At 47.0% G+C, this 27,758-nt stretch overlaps 1 protein-coding gene across 3 annotated transcripts; it reads right to left on the reverse strand.

Annotated features, from left to right (window-relative positions):
- Nucleotides 1–447: 447 nt before the first annotated feature.
- LOC6493905 (tyrosine-protein kinase Src42A) lies at nt 448–27,615 on the reverse strand. Of its 3 annotated transcripts, none has more exons than XM_001961319.4 (10): nt 26,559–27,615; nt 24,454–24,548; nt 4,488–4,609; nt 4,318–4,402; nt 4,169–4,247; nt 3,132–3,300; nt 2,904–3,062; nt 2,553–2,730; nt 1,703–1,869; nt 448–1,631 (listed from the first exon to the last, which is right to left on the reverse strand). In XM_001961319.4, the coding sequence occupies exons 1-10, from the start codon at nt 26,850–26,852 to the stop codon at nt 1,423–1,425; spliced, it is 1,557 nt and encodes a 518-aa protein (XP_001961355.1). In that variant the 5' UTR covers nt 26,853–27,615; the 3' UTR covers nt 448–1,422. The 3 variants fall into 3 exon arrangements, with proteins under 3 accessions (XP_001961355.1, XP_014762457.1, XP_014762458.1); XM_014906971.3 differs by lacking the exons at nt 24,454–24,548; nt 26,559–27,615 and adding exons at nt 10,628–14,406; nt 18,402–18,538 and having other exon boundaries at nt 2,553–2,721; XM_014906972.3 differs by lacking the exons at nt 24,454–24,548; nt 26,559–27,615 and adding exons at nt 10,628–14,406; nt 18,402–18,538.
- Nucleotides 27,616–27,758: the final 143 nt, after the last annotated feature.

Below are 27,758 nucleotides of genomic sequence, written 5' to 3' on the forward strand. Positions count from 1 at the left end.
GCTTTTGTTACTTGCGATAAGTGGCTATGGGGCTTGGTGGCTATCAAAATTGGATAAACAATTCAAACAGTTCGCTGAACTCGTTATGTTTTGATTTAAGTTGCTGGAGTGCCATGTTACGGCTTTCATATAAATAAACATTCATACATATGTGTATTACTTTGTGCATTACAGTACAAGTCGGATTAAAAGTCGAATTGAAGAGTACTTTTTACAGCTCGAACAAGAACTCATACTAAGGTTAACGTGCATTTAAAAAATCAGCCTTCAATTAATGCATTTATCGGGTAGATTAGGCTTCTAACTTTGTTACAATCATGTCGATTTTTGTGGAAGAGCACTGCCAAGTTTTTCGCTTCGGAAAATACTCACCAAAATAAAATAAAAAAAATGTTAATAACGACCTGATTCCTGCACCTCTTCTCTTTCGTGTTTTCAATTAATTTGTATAATTTGTATAAATTAAGAAAATTTTATTTGCGTTATTCTAAGGGTACATGGTTTCATATGTGTTTATGCGCGTAGATAATCATATGCAGAATATTATAAAATGATTAAGAATTACAATTAAACTAAAACATTAATCATATGGTGTTGGTCGCCTACAGCACAACGCGTCTTGCAAGCACTTGATGAGTGGCGTTTGTGTTGATTTTGAACCATTTCTGTTTGTGATTAGGCATATAGTCGTTGATAATGTCGAATGAGTGTTGGGGGTAAGACACGTACGTAATGAATTTACTAAAAGTGAAACATTTCCTTCACATCTGCAGACTGCAAATGTCGATCTCCAATCGGCTTATTAACTAATAAAAGTAGGGCGGGGGAACTATGCTCAGGCATATCGAATAATAAGGGGGTCTAGGCATACATCTGACTACATGGTTATAAACCTAATTATATTTATATATGTGTTCGTATATATAAGTGTGTATGCACGTATGTATATGCTATATGCGTTATATGAATAATAATACATGTGATATATTAATCGGCAAACATTACAAGTGTACCAGAACGCATCAGTTCGAAAATATCAGTATGCTTGTCATACCTAAACAATAAAGACGAATTTAACATTTTTCAAAATCACTATCCACCAATAATACAAATTAACCAATGCACTTGCACTTGCAGTCAAACATCGAGTCCACTTTCCAGTTAAGCAAATATTTGTTAGCTTAAACGCTAATAACGTGAATCATATCATTTAGGGTTGCCAGTCAAGACTGGCAGACCCGACACCCGTTCGCCCCCGTCGGAAGCCACGGTCGGACTTTGCAGACATAGACAACCTGTGCAGAACTCAAGTACATATAACTTAGAACGAATTGTCCGTTTTGGGATTCCCGGTGATCATGTGCAGCTTGTTAGCGTCTCCCCACGGATGGCGGCGGCACCCGTGCTCCCGTTAAGCATTTATCAGTAGGCTTGTGCTTCCTTGTAGTCGCTCTGATCGGAAGTGTAGAAGTCTTCCAGCTTCCACTGCAGCGTCTCGAACGTGGGTCTGCGCATCGGGTCCTTGTGCCAGCACTCAATCATGATATCGTACAGGCGTGGTTCGCAGTTGGGAGGTTGCGGCATGCGATAGCCGTGCTCCACTTGCGTGAGGACTTCTGCGTTGGTCATGCCTGCCGAACATTGATAAAGATAAGAACATTGATTAGGCTGCTCGAGCACCGGAAATGAAGATCTGACTCACCGGGATATGGTATGCGTCCGTAGGTGACCAGTTCAGTGAGCAGAATGCCAAAGCTCCACACATCGGATTTTATAGAAAATTTGCTATAATTGGCCGCTTCGGGGGCGGTCCATTTGATGGGGAAGCGTGCACCAACTCGAGCCTCGTACTCGTCCTCCTTAATAAGTCTGAAATGTAGGGATTCCAAACGTTTTAATTTCTTGATAGAGCGGATCTAAGATAAAGGTGTTCAGCTAATAATGGAGCATTTTCATTCTGTCTCTTTGTATTTACGTAAACTAGTCTGCCAGTTTTAAAGCTATCGACTTCAAACTTTCCACACATCATTCTTTTCTTGCACGTAGTATATAAGTCGGCACGGCCGGAATCAGTCGACTTTATCCTATAGCTGCTATATAACTGATTGGTCGGGAATGCCAAAAGTTTGGAGTTTTTAAAGTTAGAAGGATGGAACTTACTATGGACTTTATCTTGGGACAATGAATGAAATACTATACCCAATATCATATGGATCTGCCAACTACAGCTAATAGCTGCCAGCTGCGGCTCCGCCCAAGATAGCTTGAGTAGTTTGGCATCGAAACTTTTAAACATTATCATGAACTGACGCCCATGAAGTCGTATAAATCTTTGAAACAAAATTGAACTGCGTGGGTAAATGACAAATTGACTTTAAAATTGGGAGAACTTTTAACGTCATACAAAAATAAATAGAGAACAAAGAAATATATAAGAGTTCTGATCCTATATACAGTAAACTCCATATGTATAAAGGATACCGATAGCTGCGAAAGCTATCCAGTTTCGAAAAATTTATAATATCCTATACAATACTTCTCTTTGAACTTACCTGGCCAAGCCGAAGTCAGCTATCTTGACAATGTTGCCGTCGCCAACAAGCACGTTACGCGCCGCCAAGTCCCTGTGGATGTAATTCTGGGACTCCAAATAGGCCATACCGGCTGCTATTTGCGCCGCCATGTCAATCAGAGTTTGCATTTTGAGGCTGCGACCCTTGCCTGCAATGGCTAAAAGATATTAAAAACAAAAATAAGCTCAGTTGTCATGACATGATAAGCGAGTGGTTGTTGGCTGATTTGCGGAGCAGGAGAAGAGTGCGCGAAATGATCGGATCCATTTCGGTAATGCAAGCTGAAAATTTTAGGAGATGTGATGTGTCGGTCATAGCCGATCGGCATACCTTGGAGATACTCCAGCAGTGAACCGTGCTTCATCAGCTCTGTGATAATGTAGATGGGCTCCTCCACAGTGCATACCGCGTACAACTGAATCAGCTTGGTGTGGCGCAGTTTCTTCATGATCTGGGCTTCGGCTAAAAAGTCCTTGGGATCCATGGTGCCTGGAATGAGTCCATATTCGCAATGAGTCCACATGAGTGAGTGTGATGCATCGCACTCCCCGCACTTACCCGATTTCAGAGTCTTAATGGCCACGGGTGTTGTGTTGTTCCACAGTCCCTCCCAGACGTCGCCGAACTGTCCGGAGCCAAGTTTGCGAACGAACTTGAGGGATGTTCTGTCGATCTCCCATTGATCGCGAGTTCGGTGCGAGAGTCCCTCAGTGACGGGTTTCTCGATCTGCGATGTGATAGCAAGATAGTTAGTAACTGTCTCCTAAAAATGTGCGAATATGTCGTCTAGGCTCGACTGCCTCTGCTGACGAAATGGTCGTGCCAATTGAGCAATGAGTTTGTAGCGTACACTTAGGCCTTATTTACAGTTGTTCGAATGCTTGACAGGTGACATGGTAAATATTTTATATTGGGTTCAAAGCTAGACAGTCAGAGTGCAAAAAAATATTAGCCGCTACATAGCGCTCAACGTACAACTAGTCTGTTTCCCTTTGCTGGTTTGCCGGGCTACTCGACGACATGGTCGCAGAGACATGGTCGAATTCAGTGGCTGGTGGAGCGAGCGAGGGATCGCCTCGACTGAACTTTAGCTTTGAACGCTGACTGTATGCCTGTACGGATGGAAAGGGATTTGGCATTGCACTCAGTTACAGGCTAATGAAACATGATCGGATAATTTAAATCGTGAAGGTGTTGGTTGGCGGTGAGAGAGTGGAGTCTAGGTTGGAACTGCTGTGTCAATGGGCAATAAACACACGCACATCATAATGTTTTAAGATAGTAGTCCTACCTCAAAGACACCCGAAAAAGAATTTGTCTATTGGTTTTGTTAGTATTTTGCGATTTTCAGTTTGTAAGGATTTCATTTCACAAACATAATTTCGTGTTGACCAAAGAAAAATGTGAGAAATACAGGAAAATATAAAATCTCTTTAGTATATACATTTGGGCATTCAAAGTCAGCAATGAGGAATGATGTTAAATGCGAATGTCGGCATCCCACGCCCAGTTGGCATGGGGATGCAGTTGGCAAAATGCGCGATTAAACCAAGGCAAATGTTAAGTACTTCGTGGAGACTTTCCCGAAACATTACCTGGACACAGGGCTTGCAGAGGTTGACGCACAGGCCATCGGAGTCCTTGGAATAGTGTTCGACCAGTTCCTGCAGGGTTCTGTGTTGGAGGGAAATACACATAGTTAGAAAGGGCATTGGGGTGAAAGGGTGGGTCATGTCACACTTACCTGAACGTCGTGCGTCTGGCAATGAAGAAGCCGCCCTCGTCCAGTTGTCGGATGCGATAGTGCTTAACCGTGTCGCCATCCCGCACTGCAAAGGCATTCAAACATTAATATAAAATAATAACGAAATAATGTTAATGCCAGGGCAATTGAATGCCTTGTACGGCACGCACCTGATAGCGAATAGTCGTTGTGGCGGCTCTCGGAATCACGAATTAAAAATGCACCGTGCTCGTTCTCTGGCAGTAGAAGTTTTTTCTCAGCCTCAATGCGTTTTATTTTGCGGAAGTACCAGCTGCAATGAAAGCGACAAACGGCGAAAGCTAGTTATTAGTACGACAGACGATGAAAACCATTTAAAATGTGAGGTAGACGAAGGCACAAAATGGATAGTGTTCCGTTCTGTTCTGTTCGAGTGGCTACCATAAATCGGCGAGTTTATTAAGGAAAACGATCTATCGAGGTTACACTGTTCCGCTTCCCACTCACTCTCACTCTCCACATGGGAAGCAGATACTTAGGCACATGTGGGGGAGGCCCACAGACTGCCGCTGCGGAGCTGCATCATCTGGGACGTGCTGTCAATGTCGAGTTCTACGTTCTTTTTGCTCAGTCCCCCAGTTATAGTTTAGTCATTAGCCGGTTGGGCCTGCCCCTGTACGTAGTACACACGCTTTAATGGCTACTCCCATCGGAATTAACTGTTGAGAGCCATAACTGCGCTTGGGGAGATTTATTTCGGAAGTGATGCGTTTGGAGGCGTGTTCGGAATGGCGATTTAGTCAGTTTTTAAAATCTAGTATCGGAAGCAAAGCGGGTGGTTTAAATCCACTAGAAGCGATCAAACTTCATCTTCCTAACCTTTCTAGCGCCCGCTTGGCATGAATTGGCAATATTTGAGCGATTTCGATCCCATTTGTCACAGCATTAACATTGACCTTAATACAAAAAGTAACTGGGATCGCTGCCTGGCTGCCTCTTCATCTATTTTTCTTTTATCATTTTGAAGAGCAACCGCGCCAGCAGGAGGCGGCGAATTAAAATGTGTGTGTGACAGCTCTCTTACATAACAGTCCAATTCACATTTTCAAAATCGTGACGAAAACCAGATAACGGATGATGACAAAAGCGTGGCCGAATCTACAGCGTCTGCCGTCCACGGCGAAAATGTGTGTGCTGCGTTGACTCGGGGCCATTGGGGGTATATGTTGGTAAGCGGAATGAGAGACTTCCAAGAGTAATTGCCGAGCTAATCAGAGGAAGATTCACAAAAGCTACCCAAGCTCCAAACTGCAATGCGCTCAGAAGATGCATTGGATGCACCATCTCGGAGCAGCACCAGTCAGTGCTCCCAATAGATCCCAATAGCTTGCCTGTGTTCAAGTCAGTTGGCAAATGCATAGATTCTTCCGACCATTTGTAGCCTCTTCCGACCATTTTTGGGCCTGCATGACTCAAATGTGCACCACGATTTCATCGCAATGGCCATCTGCCGAACCTCCTCCAGCCTGGCTGAAAACGAAGAAAGAAACATGCTACCCGAACTGCATTTGTGCTCAAAGAATATATATTTCATATATTGGCACAAAGCTTCTAAAATCAGCACAACAATGTGAAAGTTAGAGGTACAAAGCTTACATTTTTGTTAAAATTGGTAGAAGTATTTTCTATCAGTAGATAGAGTTTAATATAAACTGAGTAGTGATGGCACAGACTCAGGAGCTGTTTAATAAAAGGAAATAAACAATATTCTTTAACTGAACTGGGGCTAAAAGTAATACATTCTTTAATTAATCTCCAGTGAAGCTGTGTGTGAGCCAGTCGCTTGTCTTTCATTTTTCGGCCTAGAACGAGGCTTTATTTTTAGCCAGACCCACTACATGCCAGTGGTGGCGAACAGACCAAACTAGGCAGCTTCAGCAGCAGGCCAAAGCCCGATTGGCTAACATGGCTGTCCAAAGCGCATGTGCAGCCCCTTAGAGATAGACGTGGTCGGCGCAAACGGCGCTATTTTTAAACGAGGCAACGCAATATAATTTGATTTTGGCTTAAAATAGCCGCTGCATCGCGCGGGGCGTGTCAGGGATTTTTCTCCGCCATCGCTAATGGATGGATGTTGGCGAGGCGCTTGTTTAATCTTGGAGCAACGAGTTTGGCTTGTTGCGGCTGATAACTTAATTGCAACCAGCCAACATGGGCGAACATGCGCGTTTGGGTTAAAATTAGATTAATTGACGAATCAATTCCATCGGGCATGTGCCAGTCTGGCTCGGGGGCCACCGAGGACCCTGGCGGCGCACACATTTCTGGCCCAGTTGGGGGAATGGTGCCAGCCCCCAATTTGCTGGCCCCGAACTCAGTCAGCCCACTTAACGTGCCCACTGGAGTGACATGTGATAGCGGGCCCAGAGAGTCTGCTGCTCTGCAGCGCCTGTCCGTCGGTCTCTGCCTCACATATGCCATTCAGTTGCCCAGAATTGGACTGGAGTCCGCAAATCTTTGGCAACGTTCGCTAGAGCAACGGTTCAGCCACTTTTGGCGCTGCCAATTTGTCGGGGGCTCTGTGCTCCTACTCCCGGCTTGTCTTTGCCAATTTAATGGAGTAGGTCAAGATGAAGTGCATCGGTTTGGGTCGCGGCCTGATGGCCCTTAAGTGGCGGCCTAGAGTCCAGCCCATCTGGATGCATCCTTAGAGACCAGCCCCTCTGGCGTATGCTAATTGGATACAAGTTAAGAGAATAGCTGAGCTTTGAAGCTAATTTGAATTTTTGCTTCGCATACCAAGAGTTCCCCTTCCGCACAATTTGTTGGTCAAGCAACAGAAAATGGATCTGGTTACCGGCCTGCAGTCTGGCAGTTGCACTGTCACTTTCTCCATAATTGGCCGGTGGCCGCAGAGCCCCAACATCCGCCGCATACCATACACATTTATTTTCCATACTTAATTAGAAGCACCTGAGCAACCGTCGCGCAGTCGATGCATAACGCAGAAACGGCTAATTGGGGGGCCAACGCCAGCGGGGTGGGCCACTGTTTGTAGAGCTCTGATTTGTATAATTTCCATTTCGGCAATGGGGGCTTTCCCGACCCTTGCAGCTTCTGTGCTGGGCGCACATACTTTTATAGTTTGGTCGTCTGCACCCACTAGCTCCATAGCCTTTCTCTAGTGCTTCTTGAGCTACTTGAATACTTCTATAAAGTAAGTTTTTCCCTTGCTTTTTGATGAACATTCACGAGCTTCTCTCGTAAATCAGTTGGCGACCGCGTAACCATTCAAAAATCTATTTGTGTCAAAGAAATGGTAAACTGTTTAAATAAACAACCACTTTTTATCGGCTAAGGTAGTTATAATCTTGGTAGAGAGAGATTTAAGGCAATAGCCACTGCCATTCATAACCGAATCGATATTCAAAGTAACAATTTTTTTGCCGATATAACGCGGAAACTCCAATAAATAATTGTTATTATTAGTTGTTATTATTAGTTATTAGTATTAAAGATGTCCAATATTTCTAGGAAATAGGAAATCTGTAAATTTCCATTAATATTAATGAGGGAATTTTAGATCTCATAGAAATAATCCATAGATTTATGGACCGTGGAGGAACTTTCGTTGATGTCTTTTGACTGAAATAGGACCAAGTTCCAACTATCTATTGCTTTCATTCGCTTCCGACATCCAGCTACTGGTGCATAGCTCGGAGCGAGGTATTCGACAATTGACAGTTGTGGACCACAACTGGCCCGAGTGCGTCTATTTTTAAAAGCAGACCAGCAAAGCCTGGCCGCTGCAAGTCTAACCGATTGGAGGCAAGCATAATTGCTGGATGGCGCCGATAGCAACGAATTTCCAGAGTGCGGGGCCAGTAAACACACGCTGCGGCGCATAGACGGATGGATGTAGATGGAATAATAACAATGTGCCTGCTCAAATGCAGTTTTTCTAGTTGGTTCGCAACATGGCAACCTGGCAACCTGGCAACATGGCAACATGCTACATGGCAACAATGATACGAAAGGCGGGCTCCGACTGCCGGGCAGGGATACATTTAATTGAGCCAGACTGCGGGCTGGACAGGATGCCCAAGATGGAGCAAACTGCAAACGATTCGCAGCACTTGCTGCCTACTTCGTGCGAAACAAACACCAAATCAATGCAGACATCGTGACGGACCGACGGACTGACGGACGGACGGTGAGCAGCTGGGACGTAACCAGTTCGGTGCATCTAAAAATAAATATGGCCAGGCCAGAGCCAGACCGGCTAGGAATGGTTTGGTTTGGTCGAGTCCGGGGCAATAGATTTGGTTTCATGGAGAAATAATTTGTTAATGCTAGGTTATGCTGGTGGTGGTGCTGTGGCGTGCTCCTCTTCCGTGGAAGAGGCTGCTTGGCCAGAATCGTTCAGAGCGTCGACCGCCGTCTTGTGGCGCTGCTGTTAACGATGCACCCTGGCACCGACCGGAGGAAGATAGCCATCGAACACGCGCACAAATAGAAAATGGGTGGCTGAGAAATTACCGAGTTCCGGCTGCCTTTTCAGCGGAATTTGCTTTCCCGGCGGGTATGGCTTGCAACTTTGTTCTTCTCTAAACGCTAGTCCCATATCCCATGTCCCATCACGCGACTCTGCGCAAATGCTCGCGAAATTGTTGTGGCCGGCCATTGATTGAAATCAGCGACGAGCCAGCCAACAAGCCATGATTCAGAGTCGATTCGAATACACGTATACCGTATCGTGTCAACGGCACAAACAACGAAGCGAAATAAACATCGGTCTGTTCATCTTTTGGGCAGGTCCGAGTCCGAAGCTGCGTTCCGCTTCAGGGCCCCGAGAATAGAGTGCTGGCGTGGGCTTGCCTTGCGAATACTTAATGTCCATACCTGAAATACATCATTAGAGAAAACTTCTGCCCCGACGCATGTCATTCGAAACCCGTGTTTATACAACGAGCCCTGGAGAGGCAAGCCCCACTACGGACAGGGAGACGGGTGGCCGCTTGGATGACACTGGCCGCGCCCAGTCCGCTTTGTAGCTCAGTATCTGCGGGTTTAATAGCCACGTTTACATAAGGCTCTTCCCATTGTCGATGGCGCTTTTCGACAACTTTTGCAGCGCAACTAATGCCGGGTTCTGGCGCACTTCTAATGGTTATTTAATTTGGGGGCTGGCGGAGTCCAGCTGCGCCCCCCAAGGTGCATAATCAAATGGAAAGCAATGCCTCTCACTGACTGCCATTTTCAGCCGTTGACATGGCGAGCGATAGCGACTAATGGGGACTTCGCTTCGGGTAAAATTCATTTTTGTTAGCTCCTTCAAAGGCAAGAATCTGCACACTCTTCTTTTTAAGAAGTTAGTCCAGTCCTGAGAACTGTGTACTATTTGCGTACATGAACTCTCCAATGTACTGGGAACTAGTCACTGGAATGCGCCACACATGTGTTGCAGTTACGTTGAAGCGTTAATCGCAATCCGCAGGCCGGAATCTGGTCTGGTTGGGAAAAATCAATTAGAAGCAGCGCTGAGTAATGCCGAAGCTATTAACGATAGCAAGCTGCCGGTCTATAGGAGCAAGCACCAGTTGTGGGCTGAAGTCTGACTCAAGATTCGATGCGAAATATTTCCCACTGAGTGAATCGCCGATAGAACCCAGGAATGGAATAGACACTCAGAGGTGGGTGCCAGCAAGAAAAGTATTCTGCGCCCCACAGCTGAGAGCCAAAGGGGAAAGAGTTCATGGGGCGGCCACCACCGCGACAATTTTGGTTTTTTTCCAAACCAGCACACAGTGCCCGCACACAGGTGGGCGGCAGGCGAACTGGCTGGCGGATAGTTTGGTTCGAGCTGACTCGAATGAGTGTTTGGACATTGGTACACTGGTGCGAATATTTGTCGGTGTCGGCATTAATATGCAAATTCCACACGCTGAACCAATTTGAATCGCTTTGGCCTTGAAGTTGTCTGCATGTGTTACGGATTTCGGTTGCAGAGCAGAGTTTTGGCATTCACCATCTGGGCGAGGTAGCCGTCGGTTGTCCCTGGAAGTGGGCATTGCCGGGTTATCCCCATAACCGGAGACTTTTGGGCCTAGAAGCTATGTACTTGTGACAACCCCTGATGCGGGCATTTGTTAATGAAATTTCCGATTCGATGAAAACGACATGACAAAGTGTACAGACAGTCCGATTCGCGGCGATGCTCTAATCATAAATAAATTAATAGACAATACGCAGATTGCATTCGACGGGGTGGAGCTAGCAAGAAGAAGGGGAGGCGTGGGGAGCGGGAGGGGCCTTAGGAGGCTAAACTTACGATTTTTCATTTAAAAATTCACCGCGCGTAAATTCCGAAAGTCGGCGCGATTTGCCTTTCTTGGTCGCCGTCGCTATCGCAGCGGCGGGTTGGCCGTTGGACTTTGTGATAGCTGGGCTCTGGCTGCCCGCGGCGCTCCAGTTGGGACACGCATGCAGGCGGTCGGCGACGGACCCAGGGGCAGGAGGAGCTGCGGCCTCCTTGGCAATGGAGTCCTGGCAGTGGCACTTGAGCGGTGCCTGGTTCGACCAGCGCCGCAGCGGCTGCACCGGTCGCGCAGCTACTGCCCCCGACTGAAGGCAGTTGTCCAAGGAGTGCTTTTTGGTCAGTGGTGGCTGCTGGCGGAGATGCAGGCACCGGTGCTGCTTGAGGCTGCGGCGGATGCGCGGAGGTGAGGGCGAGGCGGCCGGCGATGTGGCAGCCGACAGAGAGATGGCGTCCAGGGAGCTGGACTTGGTCAGAGCACTTCGAGAGAACGGCTCCGCCTCAATGTCGCTGCCCCCTGCCCCGCACACTTCTGCGCCTGCATCCGGATCCACACAGCCCTCCTTTTCCGACTTGTAGCCACTTTTTTGTTGGGCAATGATGCGGGTGTAGAGCTCCTCCGAGTCCAGCGGCAGAAGCAGGTTCGTCACGCCGATGCGACGCTTGGCCTGGCTGCGCTTCGGCTTCTGCTTGGCACCCTCTTGTGCAGGGCTCTCCTGGGACTCTGGCAACTCGCTGGCGGCCCTGGAGTAGCTGAGGATGTGGGACAGACGGCGCATCTTCGTGGGCTTGCTGGTTTTGCCGGACACCACGCTCGTGTCTGTCGCCGCGCTCTGCTCCGCAGGCGATGTGAGTACGTTGTACTCTGCCACCTGGCTGACCACGAAGCGGGTTGCTTTCACAGCTGGTATTGATGGGCTGGTTGCCGCTACCGGGGCGTCCAACTTCTCGCCCTGCAGAATGTCGTACAGCGTTCCGTACCTGTGGCTTGGACTGATAGCCAGTTCGTTGGTGGGCGGCTGGGCCACGAAGTCTATGGCTCGCTGCTGGAGCTGCTTCTCGCGCTCCCGCTTCTGGACGATGTCGTATATGACATCGCCCGAGGGCCTGCCGCCCTCCAGGATCGAGCTGAGGCTCTTGCGCTGCCACCTCTCGCCGCACGCCGAGGACTTGCGGTGCAGGATCTCGTAGATGGTTCCGTAGGTCATGTACTTATCGTACTTCTGGTATATGTCGTTCTTGCGCTGGATTATGTCGTATATGGTGCCGTACACCAGCTTGTCGTAGATCTTGAAGTTGCGCCGGTACTGAGAACTCTCGCTGGAGCTGCTGCCCCTGTGGGCCGGCATCTTCATGTAGGCCGCCAGCTGCTGGAGCTCCTTCTCGCGCGGCTGGTGCAGCGGTATGTTCTCCTTGTCAGTCTTTGGCTCTTTGGTCGAGTGCCGGCGGGGCAGAAAGTAACTGGCGAAGCTCTTGCGCTGCCGGGAGTTCTGTCGCTTCAGAGGCGAGGCTGCTGCCGCTGTGGTCGTGGGTGCGACCGCCAGAGCGATCGCAGCGGCGGTCTGGGCGTTGTGGCAGGGGGGCGCTGCCAGGGGCTCCTGACATTCCGAGGGCTCGATTTCGCTAACCAGACGCTTGAATTCCTCGTACGAGGTGCGACGCTTGTGCGCCTTGGCTCGCTCCTTGGCCGCAAACTGGTGATCAAGAATCTGCGATAGAAAATCGGAATTCTTTCGCATTGCCTCTGTGGTGGTACTACACACAGAAGACATTGTTGTTTTTGTTGCTGCTGCTGCTGCTGCTGTTCCTGTTGTTGTTGCTTCTGCTGTTGATGTTGATGTTGCGGTTGCTTCTGCTGTTAGATCCCCTTTGGCACCATCGCCATCGCTGTCAACGTCGCCGGTATCCATTTCATCGGCGCTGGCGGCAAACTCGTTTGCGCAATCCGGTTTGCCTCTCTCAACCTGGGTGCCTTTGGACTTGGTTTCTTGTTCTGAAATGGAAGCAAGTGGAAGTGGTTGGCCAGCTGGTGGTGCCGAAGAGCTGCTGCCCGCCGCTGTTGCGTCATCCGCTGCCACCGCCGGTGGCAAACACTCTGAATGGGTAGCTTCCGCGGCGGTGAGTTCAGCGAACATGGCTTTGAACTCCTCGTAGGATTTGCGCCGGTTCCGTGACTGCGTCAGGCATTCCTTGTAGTTGCGTTGCGTGATTTTTTCCTCAACCTGCGAACATGTTGCCGAAGCTGTTGCTGTAGGCGCTGACGCGGCCGCCGCAGCTGCAGCCAGGGCATCCAGTTTGTTCTGCATCTCCATGAAGCCCGAGTCCATGGAGCTGTGGGTGCTGGTGGAGTCGAAGCTGGTCTTACGGCTCGAGCTGTTGCTGCCGGCCGGGCAGGGCTTTGGTGGCGTGGGCGGTGGGGTGTCCAGCAGGGCAAGCAAGGCGTCCGCCTCGTTGGGGGCGCAAAGGTCCACGGAGAGCGACGTCTTCAGAGCCCCCACCAGTGTACCGTCAGTCTGCACCTGATCGTCGTCGAAGCTAATCAAGTCACGCCCTTCCACTACTGGCAGCGGCGGCTCCTCGGGCACCACGGCCAGCATGGCGGTCGCGGGCACTTCCTCGGTGTGGGCTTCGCCCTGGGCGCTTCCCGTCGAGTCGCGCGTTTTGTTAACCACTGCGTATAGGGGCTGCGCTGGTGCTGGCGATGCAGTTGCTGTTGCTGTTCCCGTTCCCGTTGCTGCCAGCGATGTAGATCGCGCCGCTGTCAATAACAAACTAAACGCTTCACTGCCGCAGCGCGCTCTAGTGGCTGGGCTGGGTGTGGAATGGGGATTCGCACTCGTACTCGGATTCGGATTCGGACTCGGAATCGCCATCGCCATCGGAACTGTCGACACCTCTCGGCCTCCGCCCACATTGCATGCTGCTGTTGCTAATGTGGTGGCTGGGGCTGTAGTGGTTGGTGGCGTGTAACTGCTGCGATTATGAAAGATTTTAACACTGTGCATGGGTAATTTGTGATGGCGATGGGTCCGATTACGTGCGATGCCCATGGAGACGGTGCCATGCAGCTTGTGGCGCTGCTGCCGGCGGGCGTACTTGCTGGCAATGCTCACAGGATCCAGCTGAAGCTGCCACGTAGCCGAGTCGTTGACCGTCTCATACTCGCTGCTTCTCCCGGCGACACCCCTCAAGCAGCGCTGCTGGCGCCGGCCAGAACACGATCCAATGTGTCCGGTGCGCTGCTCATTCATGCACTTGGCGCAGCACAGGAGCTCGTACAGAATCTCCCCGCCAGAGCCGGCTGTACCGACTTCCGTTTCCGCATCCGTGTCCGCTTCAGACTTCGACTCCAATAGGAACTCCAGCTGGGCGGCAGCGGCCGCAATGGACGACGTCCCTGCTCCTCCCGTGGCTCCATCTTCTTGCCTATAGCCGGAAGAGCCTTCCGCCTTGCTCACCGGCATCAGAATGTAGGTATTCTTGGCACTCTTCGCTTGGACTGCCTCGACAGGACTGCTTCTCCGCGAATCCTGCCCCTGCACGATGGAGCTCTCGATGCTCAGACCGCTGTCCAGCAGCGTGAAGGTGCCGTCCGAGGGCAGGATGAGCCGGCCCTCGGCGGCGGCGTTGACCAAGTCCCGGAGGGCGTGTACCTGCTTCTCCGTGACATTGCCCTGCAACTGGATGCCGTGAAGGGCGAAGGCTGTGGGCTTGTTGTTCACCGAGTTGGGGTCGGTGCACCACACGACGGGCATGGCTGTCATGATGGATCGCTTCGGTGGCTGGGCTAGCGGCTGTTCGGAGAAAGAAAACTATTTAGCTGAGAAAGCTGAGAGCCTCGGAGAACCCGATTCGGGACGGTCCCAACTGGCTGTTTTCTTTACTGTTTCGTTCACTTCGCTGGGGACGATGTGGGCACCAGACTAAGGTCTGAGTTTTTCGCCAATTCGGAGATAAAGCTCTATATCATCGTGGTCAAAGAAAGAGTAAACAAAGGTGTCCACCGTAGCCTTGAATTGTTTTGAAGACCGTTTGCTGGCGTGTGTAGAGTTAGGAATGCTTTACGAGAATGGCATGTGACGGAACGCATCACCAACTACTCGTAACTGCGGGAGAAGTGGACGTGATGCGTGTACGAGATACCGTCTAGGCGAAGACGACAAACGGGGCTATTTTCGTTCTGCCGAAGAGAAATAACTGGACACCGAAATATCAATTGATAGGCAAGTGCCACCTGCTAACTGCTAACTGCCAACTGCCAAGTGCTACCTGCCAGATTCCAGATGCCAGATGCCATAGTCATAACAAACATGTTTTTGGACGCCATCTGATTCATGCACACAGAATACGTAACGGACGATGGAAAATTTGGTTGCTAATTTATTGTGGGTTGTAGTATGAGGCTGAATTGATTGGCAGCAATTATGTCACGCGGCGGCTTGCTCAATGACCCCAGACCCCCACGAACGAGGCAGCAGATCAGAGATCGGACCAAAAAAGATGAGCTTTTAGAAACTGGCCGAGCGGTGAAGTTGAAGGTTCCTTGTTCGCTGGTGGCTTTCAGCTGGGCATTGATCTGCTCATGGGGCCAAAACAATCGAGATCGAGGGAGATACGATCTGCGATTCGCACAAGGTAGCAGTTCGTAGCTCGCTGAAGAGCCGACAAAGGGGTACTTGAGACAGGACGGCCGAGGAAGCAGAGAAAACCAACAGGAGAACGCCTGCAGACCCAGACCCAGACCCAGACCAGGCCCAGCCAAATGGATTGCCCAAGCCCATGAGCTGGCCACTTCGAAGAATGCGGGCGGATTGCGCTGCCGTCGAACAACGTCATGAAACTCTGTCAGCATCAGCAAATGTCAATGTCAACAGAAAACAGAAACCAGCAAAACAAAACTCAAAAATCATGGACTGCATCAAGGCGTAACTGTTTCTTCACCATCTTCGGTTATTTTTTCGCTGAGACTTCCCAATATCGGGTATTTAACTCACATCTTTGGGGGGCTGACTCACAGCATAGAGCTCCAAGGTAAGTCCCCCATTTGGATGCTCTGTTCCGGGAATACTTGTTCCATATTTTACCCACAAATGAAATCTCTACACAATTTCGAAAATCTCTATATTGTAATACTGTTTGGCAGCAATCTTGTAAACAAGACTGGGTTCTTAAAGCTCCGGGCCTTACACTTTTTGGGGGAAACCCTATATGGTTAACTGATCGAATCCGAAACGCTGCAAACTTTCCCTTTCGATAGGGTATGAGCTAAATATCAACAAAATTTAAGTATTATTGAAGTGAAACAGCTGTTCCGCTGATTAACGCCAACAATAATCATAATAACAGCGCCGGACCACAAAACCTGTTGAACTCGTCTCGATGTCGGATTCTCGAAAGGAGATTGAAAGCGCTCTGGCTCTGCTCGCAGTCGAGTGTTTTGTCTAGAGGTGCTCTTTTCGCCAACCAGTGGCCGAGAACCACTAGTTCGTGTTTGTTTATGTATTCCACCCTGGAGTTGTGTAAACTGTGGCGCTGCCCCATACAGCTTGAGCAGCGCCCGATGGCATTAGGACCGGCGAGGTTACACTGGTAAGGCCGCGCAGGGTCCGCCGAACAGAAGCGGACCCCCAAACCTTACCGCAACCATCTGACTGACCTATGCTAACAGAGTCGAAACATGGTCATTACAAAATATCGCTCGCTTTGTTTTTGTTTGCTTGTGTGGGAGGTGGTGGGGCTGGCTGGGTTTTTATGGTAGCGCGTGCCAAGAAAACCGAACAAGACCATCATAATAACGAGCATAATGAGCTGCAAAGCGAGCGTAGTGAAGTCGAGTGCGATGGCTGCGCCGTGGCTGTGGTTTAAAAGGTAACAATTGCACTCAAAAGTGCTACGACCCAATTCGAACCGGTTTTGTGGTTTCTCATAGCCGTTTGTTTGCTTTTGTGCAGACCACACAATCAAAAGCGAACTCTCTTGGCTGTTGCCATGGAATGTTTAATAGCATCCTGCAACATTTGTTGCCGCAACATGTCGCACACGCCACTCCAGATGCCGCTGGTGCTACTGTGGCACGGCGGGCCGTCGTCCGCATATCCATCATCCAGAATTATGAAACCGAAGGCATCGCCTGCAGCCCCCCGGCTTTGAAACGCTAAAGACGCCCCACATAATACGCCACTAATTAGTGCGAGAGGAGGTATTTGAAGTCTGGGAAGATCGATGCCTACTAAATTCAAGTTTCGGTCCGGTACTTTCTCCGCAGAGACAAAAAGAAAACTAACTTTATTCCCAAAACAAACGCAAGTCCAAGTCCAAGCCCAACCACCGCACCAGCGGCAACAGACGGCCACTCCGCGGCTGAGACTCTGATGGCCCGCGAGCTGCTGCCGCCTATTTATGTGCAAATGACTGGTAAGCTTTTTGGCCACCAAAAAAAGACGGCCAGCGAACGACAGACCGCCAGCCACTAGCAAAATACAAAATAAACCGAATCGGCGACTAAAAATCGTTGGCTTTTGATTTTGTGCCCCAATTTGGGTCATTACACAATGGAAACAAGACCACTGATTAAAATTAGTGGCAGCCATCACTCGGCCTATTAAACGCTAATCCAGCGCGAAGCTTTTTCCGGAACTCCCGATTCAATCGTTGATAGAAAACACCCTAGTTCAAATATTTATTTAAGCTACAAATGGAACTTGGGAAAACAATGAGGAAATTAGATACCTATGTGTTATTAATGTCGGCAGAGGGATTTTAATAATATTTTCTAGATATATGTATGTAGGTATGTCTGTTTATGAAGATGTCCTTTTTAATCGAATTTGGTTCAATTGTAATACATTCAAATATATTCCAAGCCAGAAGTAGCCAAACGAATTCCAAAGAGTGCGAAAACGACAAACTTTGGTGGCAAAGGCTGCAACTCGGATTCAAAAAAGCACCACGAACGACGAAGACCCCAAACAATTAGCTTTGTCTGCCTATCTTCGGTTGTTCGGTTCTGTGGCTCTTCTGGCGCTGCCACTCATACACCCTTCTTGAAAGCGATTTTGTTGTGTTTTCAACTGAGTGTTTTGTATCTGTGTTTTTATCGTTTCTGCCTCTGTTGACTGACTCTGACTGACTGGCATGAGTCACTGTACAGGAAATGTAGTGCTCCGGGGTAGCCTGATGCGAAAAGAAAAACGTGAAATATAAAGGCGAGCGAGTGGCGAATGGGGAATGGGGAATGGCGAGCCAATTGCTAGGTGGAGCTCCAAGTTGCGCTGAAGATAAACCCCAGTTTAAGCATAAGCTGGTGCTTGAAGAATATGCGCGGAATAGTGCAGTTTGTTCAAGTCACGTAAGTGCAAATAGATATGGTTTCTGCGGCTGGAATTGTGGCTAGAAAAAAGCAAGGTATCCAACTGCAGTCGTGTACTCTGTTCAAAATTGGAAGTACGAAAACGAACAAGCCATGTGCGCTACCCTTTCGTACCCACATTCACACAAAATTCATTCATATGGCGGAGAAGTTGTGCATTTTAGCACATACCGACCGATAGTGCCCGCAAACCTGAGGACGACTTTTGAAAGCGTTGCATAACTCGATGGCGGGGGCGACTCCGATCTGGCTCCAACCAGCTAGGCGTGCTGGCCAGCCCACCCCGGGCCAGGTCAAAGAAAATGTAGTCGCATAACCAGCGAAGCACGGCGAAACAGTAAAGAAAATAGAAAGTTCTGCGCCCGCTCCCCAGGCAGGTTCCGTCTCTTTCGGATCTCCGACCTCGGACCTCGAGCGTACCTTCTCTGTCGCAGTGGAGCACTACTGCTCCATATTGCAGTGCACCTATGGAGCTGCGGAGCTCTTCTTGGGGAGCCCAGTGCCCGCCGAACAAAGGCAACACTGGCGGCCGTTAGAAGTATGCCACTAACACAAATGCTCCCTCGTCGTATAGGCGTTGTTGACGTGCAACCAGTTTTTGGCAGCGCTTGGCGTAAGTGGATCGCGAACAAGGAAACCCGACGCGACGCGCGGCAGGCGATTAAGGCGATTGATTCAATTTGGGGTTTCCTATGTACTTGTACTTGACTGATTTCCGAATCGGATCGGATCGAGCGGAATCGAATCCAATAGCGTCGGCGCGAAAGAAACCGCACCGAGTAGCACCGATGTTCCTTGTCTTTAACACGTCCGTTTTGAGCACCGTTCCGCAGACAACTGATACGTTCATGAAATTTTTATAGAAAGGTTTAAGCCGCTTGCCAGCCAGTCAGCCAGCCAGCCATACAAAAGCAATTTGAGCCAAGTTTGCTGCCGCGGTGTAGGTGAGCCGCTCCACTCGGCTCTCGCCATTGCTCTCCCGATCTGGCGGCCGCCGTTCTCTTATAACCTGGCCAAGAAGTCCAACAGGTGATCGCGCTCTTCGGCGCTCGGCCGCAGCTTTCGCGCTCTTAGATCGCATCGCTTCGAGATGAATGATTCCGGCGCACCGTTTAGCAATTACGGGACTGCAATTAGTCACAAGTGCGTTGATTGCAAAGATCAAGCGAGTTGAAAATAATTAGCCCGCTGCTGGAGCGCTTACTGACAAAATGTCAGGTTGTATAAATTTGTTTACAAATCAAAAATAACGCGGCGACGTAGCGTTTCTGGAAGTCAAATTATGTGAATCGAAATGCCACTGCTGCGCTGTGGTGTGTCTGCTGCGTAAGCAGTATGTAGTATGTAGTGTGTGGTGTGTGGTGTTGTGAACGCTATTGAACCCGTCATTGATAAGGAATGCTAAGCGATCGGAAGCAAATGTGCTTTGTAGTCTGGATTCGTGTGGAATACGTATGGTTTTCCGATGCCTGAAGAGGCACAGGAGCAGATCCCCCAAGTAATTATTAATAGGTGACTATTAAACTAAGTGGGAGTAGAGTAAGGAAGAGTGTGTCACTGTTACTAGTGTACTCGGACACCACAGATTACCTCGACAGATTTAACACTCCATTAAAGTGTCTTCCAGAATAAAAGATATATTTGAATGGGTAGACTTACCTGAAAGTAAACGAAATAACAAAAATTAGTAAGCAAACAGGTAACAGGGACATAACTTATACATTTCAAAAATATTTTTTTAAGTAGAAACTTATTATGCGAGTACTATTTATAGAAGGCTGAGGCAAAAGCTTCTTAATTGCGGGGTTTAACGAGTTTGGAAATAGGCCCAAGCTATCTAATCCATCAAATACTGTACCAAAAATAGGAGTCAACAGTAAGGGAGATTCAAACTCCTTAACAAGTATCACTAACGGACGCCTACTAGATTCCGATTTATCCTTCACTCTACCACATCCAAACGGGAGCCAGTTGAGCAACTACTTCCAAGCTAATGTCCGGCTAACGGTCGTATTTTGCTTCCTGTACAATTTCGGGAATTGAAAATGCAGGTCTAATCAGCATATTCTCAGCTAGTTGCCCGCCACAGTGTTTTTCCCCAGCTACCGAATAAGCCAATCGAACTGGCTAGTCACATCATTCAGTTTGACCTTCCGATCGAACCTTGCCCGTGACTTCACCAGCTGGTTGCCACCAGCTACCCTTCCCTTTCAGCAGGTACTCCAGTTTTGAGAACTCGGATCCGGAAAACCCGTAATGTATATCTTGGCCAGAATCGTGGTATCCCTGCCGAACGAGTGTATTATTTTCAGCGGCTTTCTCTCCCACTCTTTGTTTATCATTATTTGAACAACTGCCTTCTATTGAGCATTGTTTAATATGCCACTCCATCGAATTTTGTTTCATGCACGTCACACGATTCAAAAAAAAAGCGATGAATTAAATCGGGTCTCCATGCATGCAGGGATTTGTAAAGAGCTCGGCCGGGCCGGCCAAGTGAGCCAATTGGCGCATCCTCGCGGAGTTCAACGACACTCTCTTATGACATGGTCAATGTACAAAGCCAATCGTAGTACTCTACGATTAAGTTTTCACCACCAATAGGTTGGCTTACACTGCTGCCCAAAGCGCTGGCTCGACCGTTTCTCAATTATTCATAAATGGGTATCAGCAGCCAAATATCTGATCGCTTTTCGATACATTTTAATAATCAGACGCGGCAAATCAATATGCATACAATGAATTAGTGCCACTGACATTGAAATCTGCCAAAAGCAAAAATCGCACAAATCGGAACAAAGCTCATGCGGCGACAACAGCACTCTAGGAGGGGCGGGCCGGCGGATCTTAATTGAGCGTTGCGTCAGGTGTCGTCTTCCGTGTCGGAAGATGGAGGATTATCCAATATAAACAATCGAGGGAAACGAAAACAAACAAATCGATAAATGTACATACGGGGTACGTACATCACAGCCCACTATCACACTGATGGAGAGTGACTGTTCAGAAAGTACAATTGCTCAAATATAAATCTAAAATTCGATTTAAGCCTGCAGTGGCTTTACGCTGCTTGGATTTTAAGTGCTTGGGCAGAAGCAAAAAGTTCTGTACCGACCCAGATGATACCCAGTAATACTTAAAACAAGTGTAGTCCGTCGGACAAATGTCTTTTAGGCATCGATTTAGGGCACAATGGTCTCAAAATAAATCACCAGTCAAAATTTAGGGCTATTTAAAATATAATTGCTCTTTTAGACTCTCAGAATGTTTGCACAGAAGACGGCCTATTATACTCCACGAGTACCGTGTACAACAATTCGGATTTGGCGAATGAGCTGATTTGCGAATTAGTGTTTTTCGCTGGTGATTTATGAGAGGAACTGGATCCGAATAAAAATGGGTTTAATGGAACTTTAGGTTTGTGGGTGGTTTGCTACGTATTTTCTTTGGGCCACGTTTTGGGTTAACGAACTAGAGAGAACTTCCTATCGGACACTGGAGCCCCGCACAACATCTTGATGCGATGTCCGGCCCGATCGCTCATTGGCAGTCCGGGGGGCAGTGTGACATCAAAGCATATTATTAGCTATTTATGACCACTTGGCAATTTACTGCCAAAACGTTCCACACATTGCAATCGGTTCGCCTTACTAGCATATTTTTGATCAACGGAAGCAAACCGAGTTAAACAAGACAAACACATCAGCCCGTGTATTTCCCAAAAAAATTTCACCTGAATCGAAGTCGAGATTCAGCCTCGGCTCTGGCGATTTCTGGGAAAACATCGAACCTCGCCGGGCGTTGACGTCACTGCATTATAGCCGACTGCGCTTGCCAAGCTATAGTAGGGCTTACGATGTACAAAAGTCACACACTTATCCGCCAGTAGGCAGCCGAACTCCTACAATTAGAAGGAACAGCTTATATCGGGACAGTATCTTATTTGAAAGGTACTTATTTGCATATGCAAGAGTACATATAAACAATCTGTAATACGCGCTGCCTCCAAGGGGCATCTTGCATGACCAACAGAAATCGAAAACCCCATATCGGGGAGCGCGACAATAAGACTTCTCGGAAAAATAAAACTGTTGAAGTGGCGGTCCTTAAGGCGGAGAAAGAAGAAAGCACAGTTAAATGAATGACAGTAGTATTTACTGCACAGCAAATACTCTTAAATAAAATGAATTGAACGAGGGCTGATTGTAGCTGGCCCGGCGGATCTGTGGCTACAGCCTGCTACTTACCGGTCGCCAGTTAATGCTGATTTATGCATATGGGTAAGAGACCAAGGCAAGCGGATAACAATTGCCCCCAATCAGGTTAAAATAATACCAGCGTTCGCGGGTGGGGTTTTCGGGCGTAACATTGGTTGGGATGGCCTTGAAACCAGTGGACCAGATGCCAGGTGAGAGTGCAGACGTTAGGAAACGTCGTAGGCTACATGAAGTGCATGTTTATGCCCTCCGCTCTCACCCAGCGCGAAGTAGCCTACTGCCCGACTGCAGTTGAACGCGACCAGGGCAAGATAAATGTAATTAATGGCTCCAATGATATTTATTTTTTGTGGCGACCGACCGATTTACCGGTTTTTGAACCTTTCCCTACGCCCAGGCCCAGCTTCACCGCACCACCGGACGAGCTGCAGCTGTTTCTTTTCTCTTTCAAATATTTCGATAAGGTTTCATTCCAAGTATGTGAAATGCGTTTGCCCGATTTGGGTACATGCAATGATCGCCTCGGCCGGAATGTGTGTGTGCCAGCGGAATCTCGGCCCAAAGAAGCTTCCTAGGCAATTAAGAGTCTTGTCTCGGAATTGGGTCAAGTTTAGGGCACTTGACACTGACACCGCCCGGACGGCCACTTCAATTACTCGAACTCAGAGGCTCAGCCCAGCCACTCGCGGCGCACGTCTCAAAGCCGGAGCTTAATTGTCAAACACATTAAACACGAAACATAACCAGAACATTTGTCCAAACAGCAAATAATAATCTAGCCAATAAATAAATACTCCACAACGAAGCTCACTTCGTTTGAGCCCAATTGTAATGAAATCGAAGCTGGCTCCAATCGAACTCGAGACTGCGGCTCCTTGTGAGCACTTATAGTATAATATGTGCGAGGTAAAAAATCGTTAAAACTTTAATTGGTTCGACAAGGGCTCACGTTACATTAAAACGCTTGCCTGCCACTGAAATACACAACTATGGGCTATCAGAAATGCTAAGCTGTGATGTCAAAGTCAGTTTCTTTTTTTTTGATCAGTCGTTCAACTGCTTTAGTTATTCTGCGAAATTAAATACGAACTCGGGAGGCTAATTATTTGGGTTAATAAAATAATTGAAATAAATACATATTCCAATAAAATATTATAGATCCTGCACAAGCCTGTACCGCATATCTCCATAAATATAATATAATATAATGTATAATGCATATATGTATGTATATATATAAGGATATAGGGGTATGTCTCTGAGTCATGATCAGATTAGTTTTATTTTAAAAAATTGACAAACTTTGAATAAACCCATCCTTATACTCGGATTAGTTTCCTCAAAATTAAATCTGTATCTGTAAATTAGTAAATCGGATAAGTTTCTAGCTTAAAGAATACCAAAGTTATAGCAGTTATGATATAGTCTACCGATGCCGGGGGTTCCCACTTGAATACTGCGTACAAAGGAAAGCAGGATGTGTGTAAAGTTTGAAGTTATTAGCTTCAAAAATGAGAGACCATTTCGCGTTAAAACAGACAGACGGACATGCATACATATATCGACCCGGGATGTAGGGTCGTAGATGTCACCTCACTGCGTTATACAGTTCTAACCAAAATTATAATACCCTCTGCAAGGGTATAAAAATGAACAATCGTATAAAGGGATTATGCCGAATAGTAAATAATGTATTTCATTAATGAATTTTAAAAACTAAACATCTTTCTTTGTTGCTGTCGTTTAGTTGTTTTTATTTATTCCATTCAGGGTGGTGACAAGACTGATAAGAGTCACCTCAAAAATACACCTAGTAGGTAGGTAGGTAGGTAGGTGTCACCTATCAGACGCATATAACCAAACCCATAGACATAGATATGAGTAGTTTAAAAGGATGCAAAAATGCTATTTCTAGACTCTTAAGTTATTTCTTAATGGCGGAATTAGTATTAAGATTTAAAAAATATATATTCAATTTAAATGTTTGATCTTTTGTTTTGATCCTGGTAAAAAAAATATATAAGAAAAAGAAAAATAGTTTTTAAATTCACCCCAAAAGTATACAATAGATTTTTTTAAATATGTATACTCTACATGGCTTTGTAGAACCATGTCGAAATCGAATGTAAAAATCGCGTAGTCTACTTATCACATTTAGTTATTTTTTTAATATTTAAGGGTACTATGATAATAAGTTCCTAAGCGTTTAGTATATATCTTAAACGCATGTCCAGGCAGTGTATAAATATACTTACGGTTCTGCTTCGATGGATTTCAGTTTAGCGACGTAGTTCGACGGTATATATCCCTCTGATCGCGTCTTCTTGCTGCGTGCCAACCACCAGTCGCCCTGTTGGGATATAGAAGATACATTTATTAATAAGTTTAATTGTTATCCGAGTTTTGTATGCAGTGCAGTTTGCATGAAATATGTTATATTGAGAATTTAGTTACCAGTTAAACAGCTACCAGAACTACTTGCTTTAAATCAGATCTTGAAGGCGGCACTTGGGACTACTGATCTTCCTTTAGATTAATTTGGGAATTCGGGTAATAAGTTTTCTTAAACACTAGTCTGGGGGGAATTTTCTTCTTTTTATTCAACACAAAGCTACATCAACAGCTTCTTTCTTGGTGTAATCTCAACATAGTCCCCAACAACGCATCGTGCCGCACGCACAGAAAAATATATTCGTAGTAAAGAAAAGTAAAGTGAAAATAAACAATTTAGTAATTATGGGCTCACGTTTGGCTAGTCAATTTTCAAATGATGTTCGTTTTGGATACAACTCTAGGGGCAAGATCAGCAAAAGCTAACGAAACTAATGCTGTATCTGTAACTATATCTGAAGTTTCAACTGTTCTGTTGAAACAGTAGTTACAGTACAGCAGGCAGTGCCAGTCTAGGGTCTTATATCTAGTAGTGCTCAGATTTTTGAAAACCTATCCCTAAGCGCCAATGAATAAGTTTGATTGAAGCCTAACTGACTATTTATTATCTTGGATAAATAAAAGCAATTAAAATTGCAAACACTTATAATGCAAAAGTTTTCCCTTTCTATTCGAAAGAATAGCTCTTCTAGTCTCTGCAACATATCCGTTGATAACATTGAGTATCTCTCAGAATATTACAACAAATATACATAAGCCGAATTCCCATTGTCACTCGGAATCTGAATACGAGCATAATTCCATTACGGAGGGAATACGCAACTTTTGGCCAGCAGCCAGCGGCGGACGTCATACTTTTAGCAGCTACATTCCCTCGGTGCTGAGGTGGTCATGGCTAAGTTGACGTAAAATCTTAAAATATGCACAAGATAAATATTTCGGTTTCGGGGTGAGAGGTGACTGCCTCCGCACCCAAACACTAATGTTGCAATAGGGCTAGTTCTATACTTTCTCCTTTGGAGTAACCAGAGAAGCCGCAAGCCATGGGAGGTGGAGAGCTACCGAGAGTAGCGAAGCTCACTAACGATATCTCCAGAACGTGTTGGACTCCAGAATATAGAATGCATTATGTGGCACATAAAATAATTTCAATAGACGATAAGCAGATGCCACTTCATAGATTCCAGCAGACCCGTAGAAGCCAAGAACCCAAGTTCTTTGCATCTTGGCATGAAGAATCCTTTCCAAATAGCTAATGTTTGGAGTGACATTTCTTACTTTGTGTATTTGATATACAAGTGTATCTATGAAGGAGTACCTTGCAGAGAGTTAGAACATTATTATTAAACAACGTGTTATTAATTGATCTTTAGCGTTGAACTTCTACTAATCAGGGGCCGTAGTTATTATAAGTTTTTTTTTTTAAATCACAAATTAGCCGCTTTGTCCTGAGCGATTATTTTCTGAGCCAGGTTTCTGAGTTTTCAGATTTATCCAATTTTTAGTGGTTCGGAGGAGTGATTGCGGGAAAATCGTAATCTTAATTTTTGCCTGCGTACTTGGTCTAAGGAAATATGCAATCAAATATATAGTTCTGTGATATTTCTGAGCAAAAATAAGGATTATACTTTATTTTTACTTTTTCGCTCAAAGAATAATGATTATTTTCAGAGTTTAAAAATAAAAATCATAACAATAGTGCTACAAATGTTCAGTTTATAGTTAGTAATGGAGATTTTCAACCCAAACTCTTTTGGATGGCATTTAGCAGACCGATAGTAACTTCTTTCCGTCCAAGTTGAAGGTTTAAAAAATATGCATACAGAAATTTTATCAGACTTGTTATCAACAGAAGGTAGAAGACGATCAGAAGGACCTTGAAACTCTATTAGCTTTTAATCAAACCGAGTCTCGGCGGCTCTCCGACACTCTCCGATTCTCAAACACCGCTAGTCTGCGCTTGACTCACCTGTGTGTCATTCAAAATCTCGAGGTGCTCGCCCTTGCGGAAGCTCAGGTCCTCGTCGGTGCGAGCGTCGTAGTCGTATAGGGCCACGAAGATCTTCGCGTTAGCCCCGGCAGAATCGCTCTCGGGGATTTGGGGCACCGGTCGAATCTGCTCCGCAGGCTGGCCCGCGTGCGAGGGCATTGCTATCTGTGGCACGCCTACGACCCCGCCAATGGATGGGGGCTCATCCAGCTTGATTCGATCGGCAGCGCCCTTATCGACGTCCCCTGCTTGTGTGGTCAGACAATTGCCCATCGCGGCTGTCGGCGTTGCACTTGGCTGCGGCTGCTATCGCTGGGTTGTTGTTGAAGACTTCGCTGGGAGCACTGTCGTGCTAAATGCAATGAATGGAAGCCGAACTGCAGCTAGGGGCGATTACGATTACGTTGCTGTTACTTTCACTGCGCCCGTGCAACGCGCCGTTTGTTTATTGTTTATGTGTTCGCTGCGAGATCAGTGGTGTGCTTGGGTGTTGGCACCATCGGCGCTCTCGCTCTGGCTCTCCCCACCCACTCTCTCTTTCTCCGGCGCTCTTTGAAAGTGCAGAGCACTGTTGTGACTCGCTGGCTTCCAATTTGTGTAGTTGGATGCGGATTCGCCCAACTCCGCGATTTTCTGTGGCACTAACTAAATTAAATGCTTTCACACGACCAGACCTGCGTCTGTGTGCGTTTGCGTGAGCGTGTGTGCTGCTGACTTGTATCTACGGGTCGTGTGGGTGTGTATGTGATGCTAGGCGCTGGCAAACAACACAGGCTGGCAAACGCACGATGATGCTGCGACTCCGCGGAAACGACTTCAATTCGGTGGTCAATTAGGGAATCTACGCGTGCACTTCTTATTCCTGGCCTCGCAAACTTCTTTTTTCACATTTTTCACTCAAATTGTGGCCTATTTTTCCATTGCGAAGAGAGTTTTTTTTCTGCGAAAATGGCTCATCGACGATTATTTGTGGGATTTCTGTCTATTTGTATCTTTGGTCTTATTACAAATCTCTGCAATGGTCCCACTTAAAAGACAGCTGTTTGTCCGTTTTGCCCAGTTTAGTATTTTTCACTTCACCAATAATCCTTTCCTACCCGGTTCGAGACCCCGTTGGTTTTGTTGACGTTTTTATACGTACCTAGAAGTGGTGTTTTTTTTGTTCCTGGTTCTACACAG

Source organism: Drosophila ananassae, chromosome 3L, assembly GCF_017639315.1.
Source record: "Drosophila ananassae strain 14024-0371.13 chromosome 3L, ASM1763931v2, whole genome shotgun sequence".
NCBI lineage: Eukaryota > Metazoa > Arthropoda > Insecta > Diptera > Drosophilidae > Drosophila > Drosophila ananassae.

Coding starts and splice junctions, on each gene's coding strand:
- LOC6493905 (XM_014906972.3), bottom strand. CDS start 14,376: ATGACAGCCATGCCCGTCGTGTGGTGCACCGACCCCAACTCGGTGAAC. Junction 4,248..4,317: donor GCCAGACGCACGACGTTCAG/GTAAGTGTGACA, acceptor CCTCCAACACAG/AACCCTGCAGGAACTGGTCG. Junction 1,632..1,702: donor CGGACGCATACCATATCCCG/GTGAGTCAGATC, acceptor AATGTTCGGCAG/GCATGACCAACGCAGAAGTC.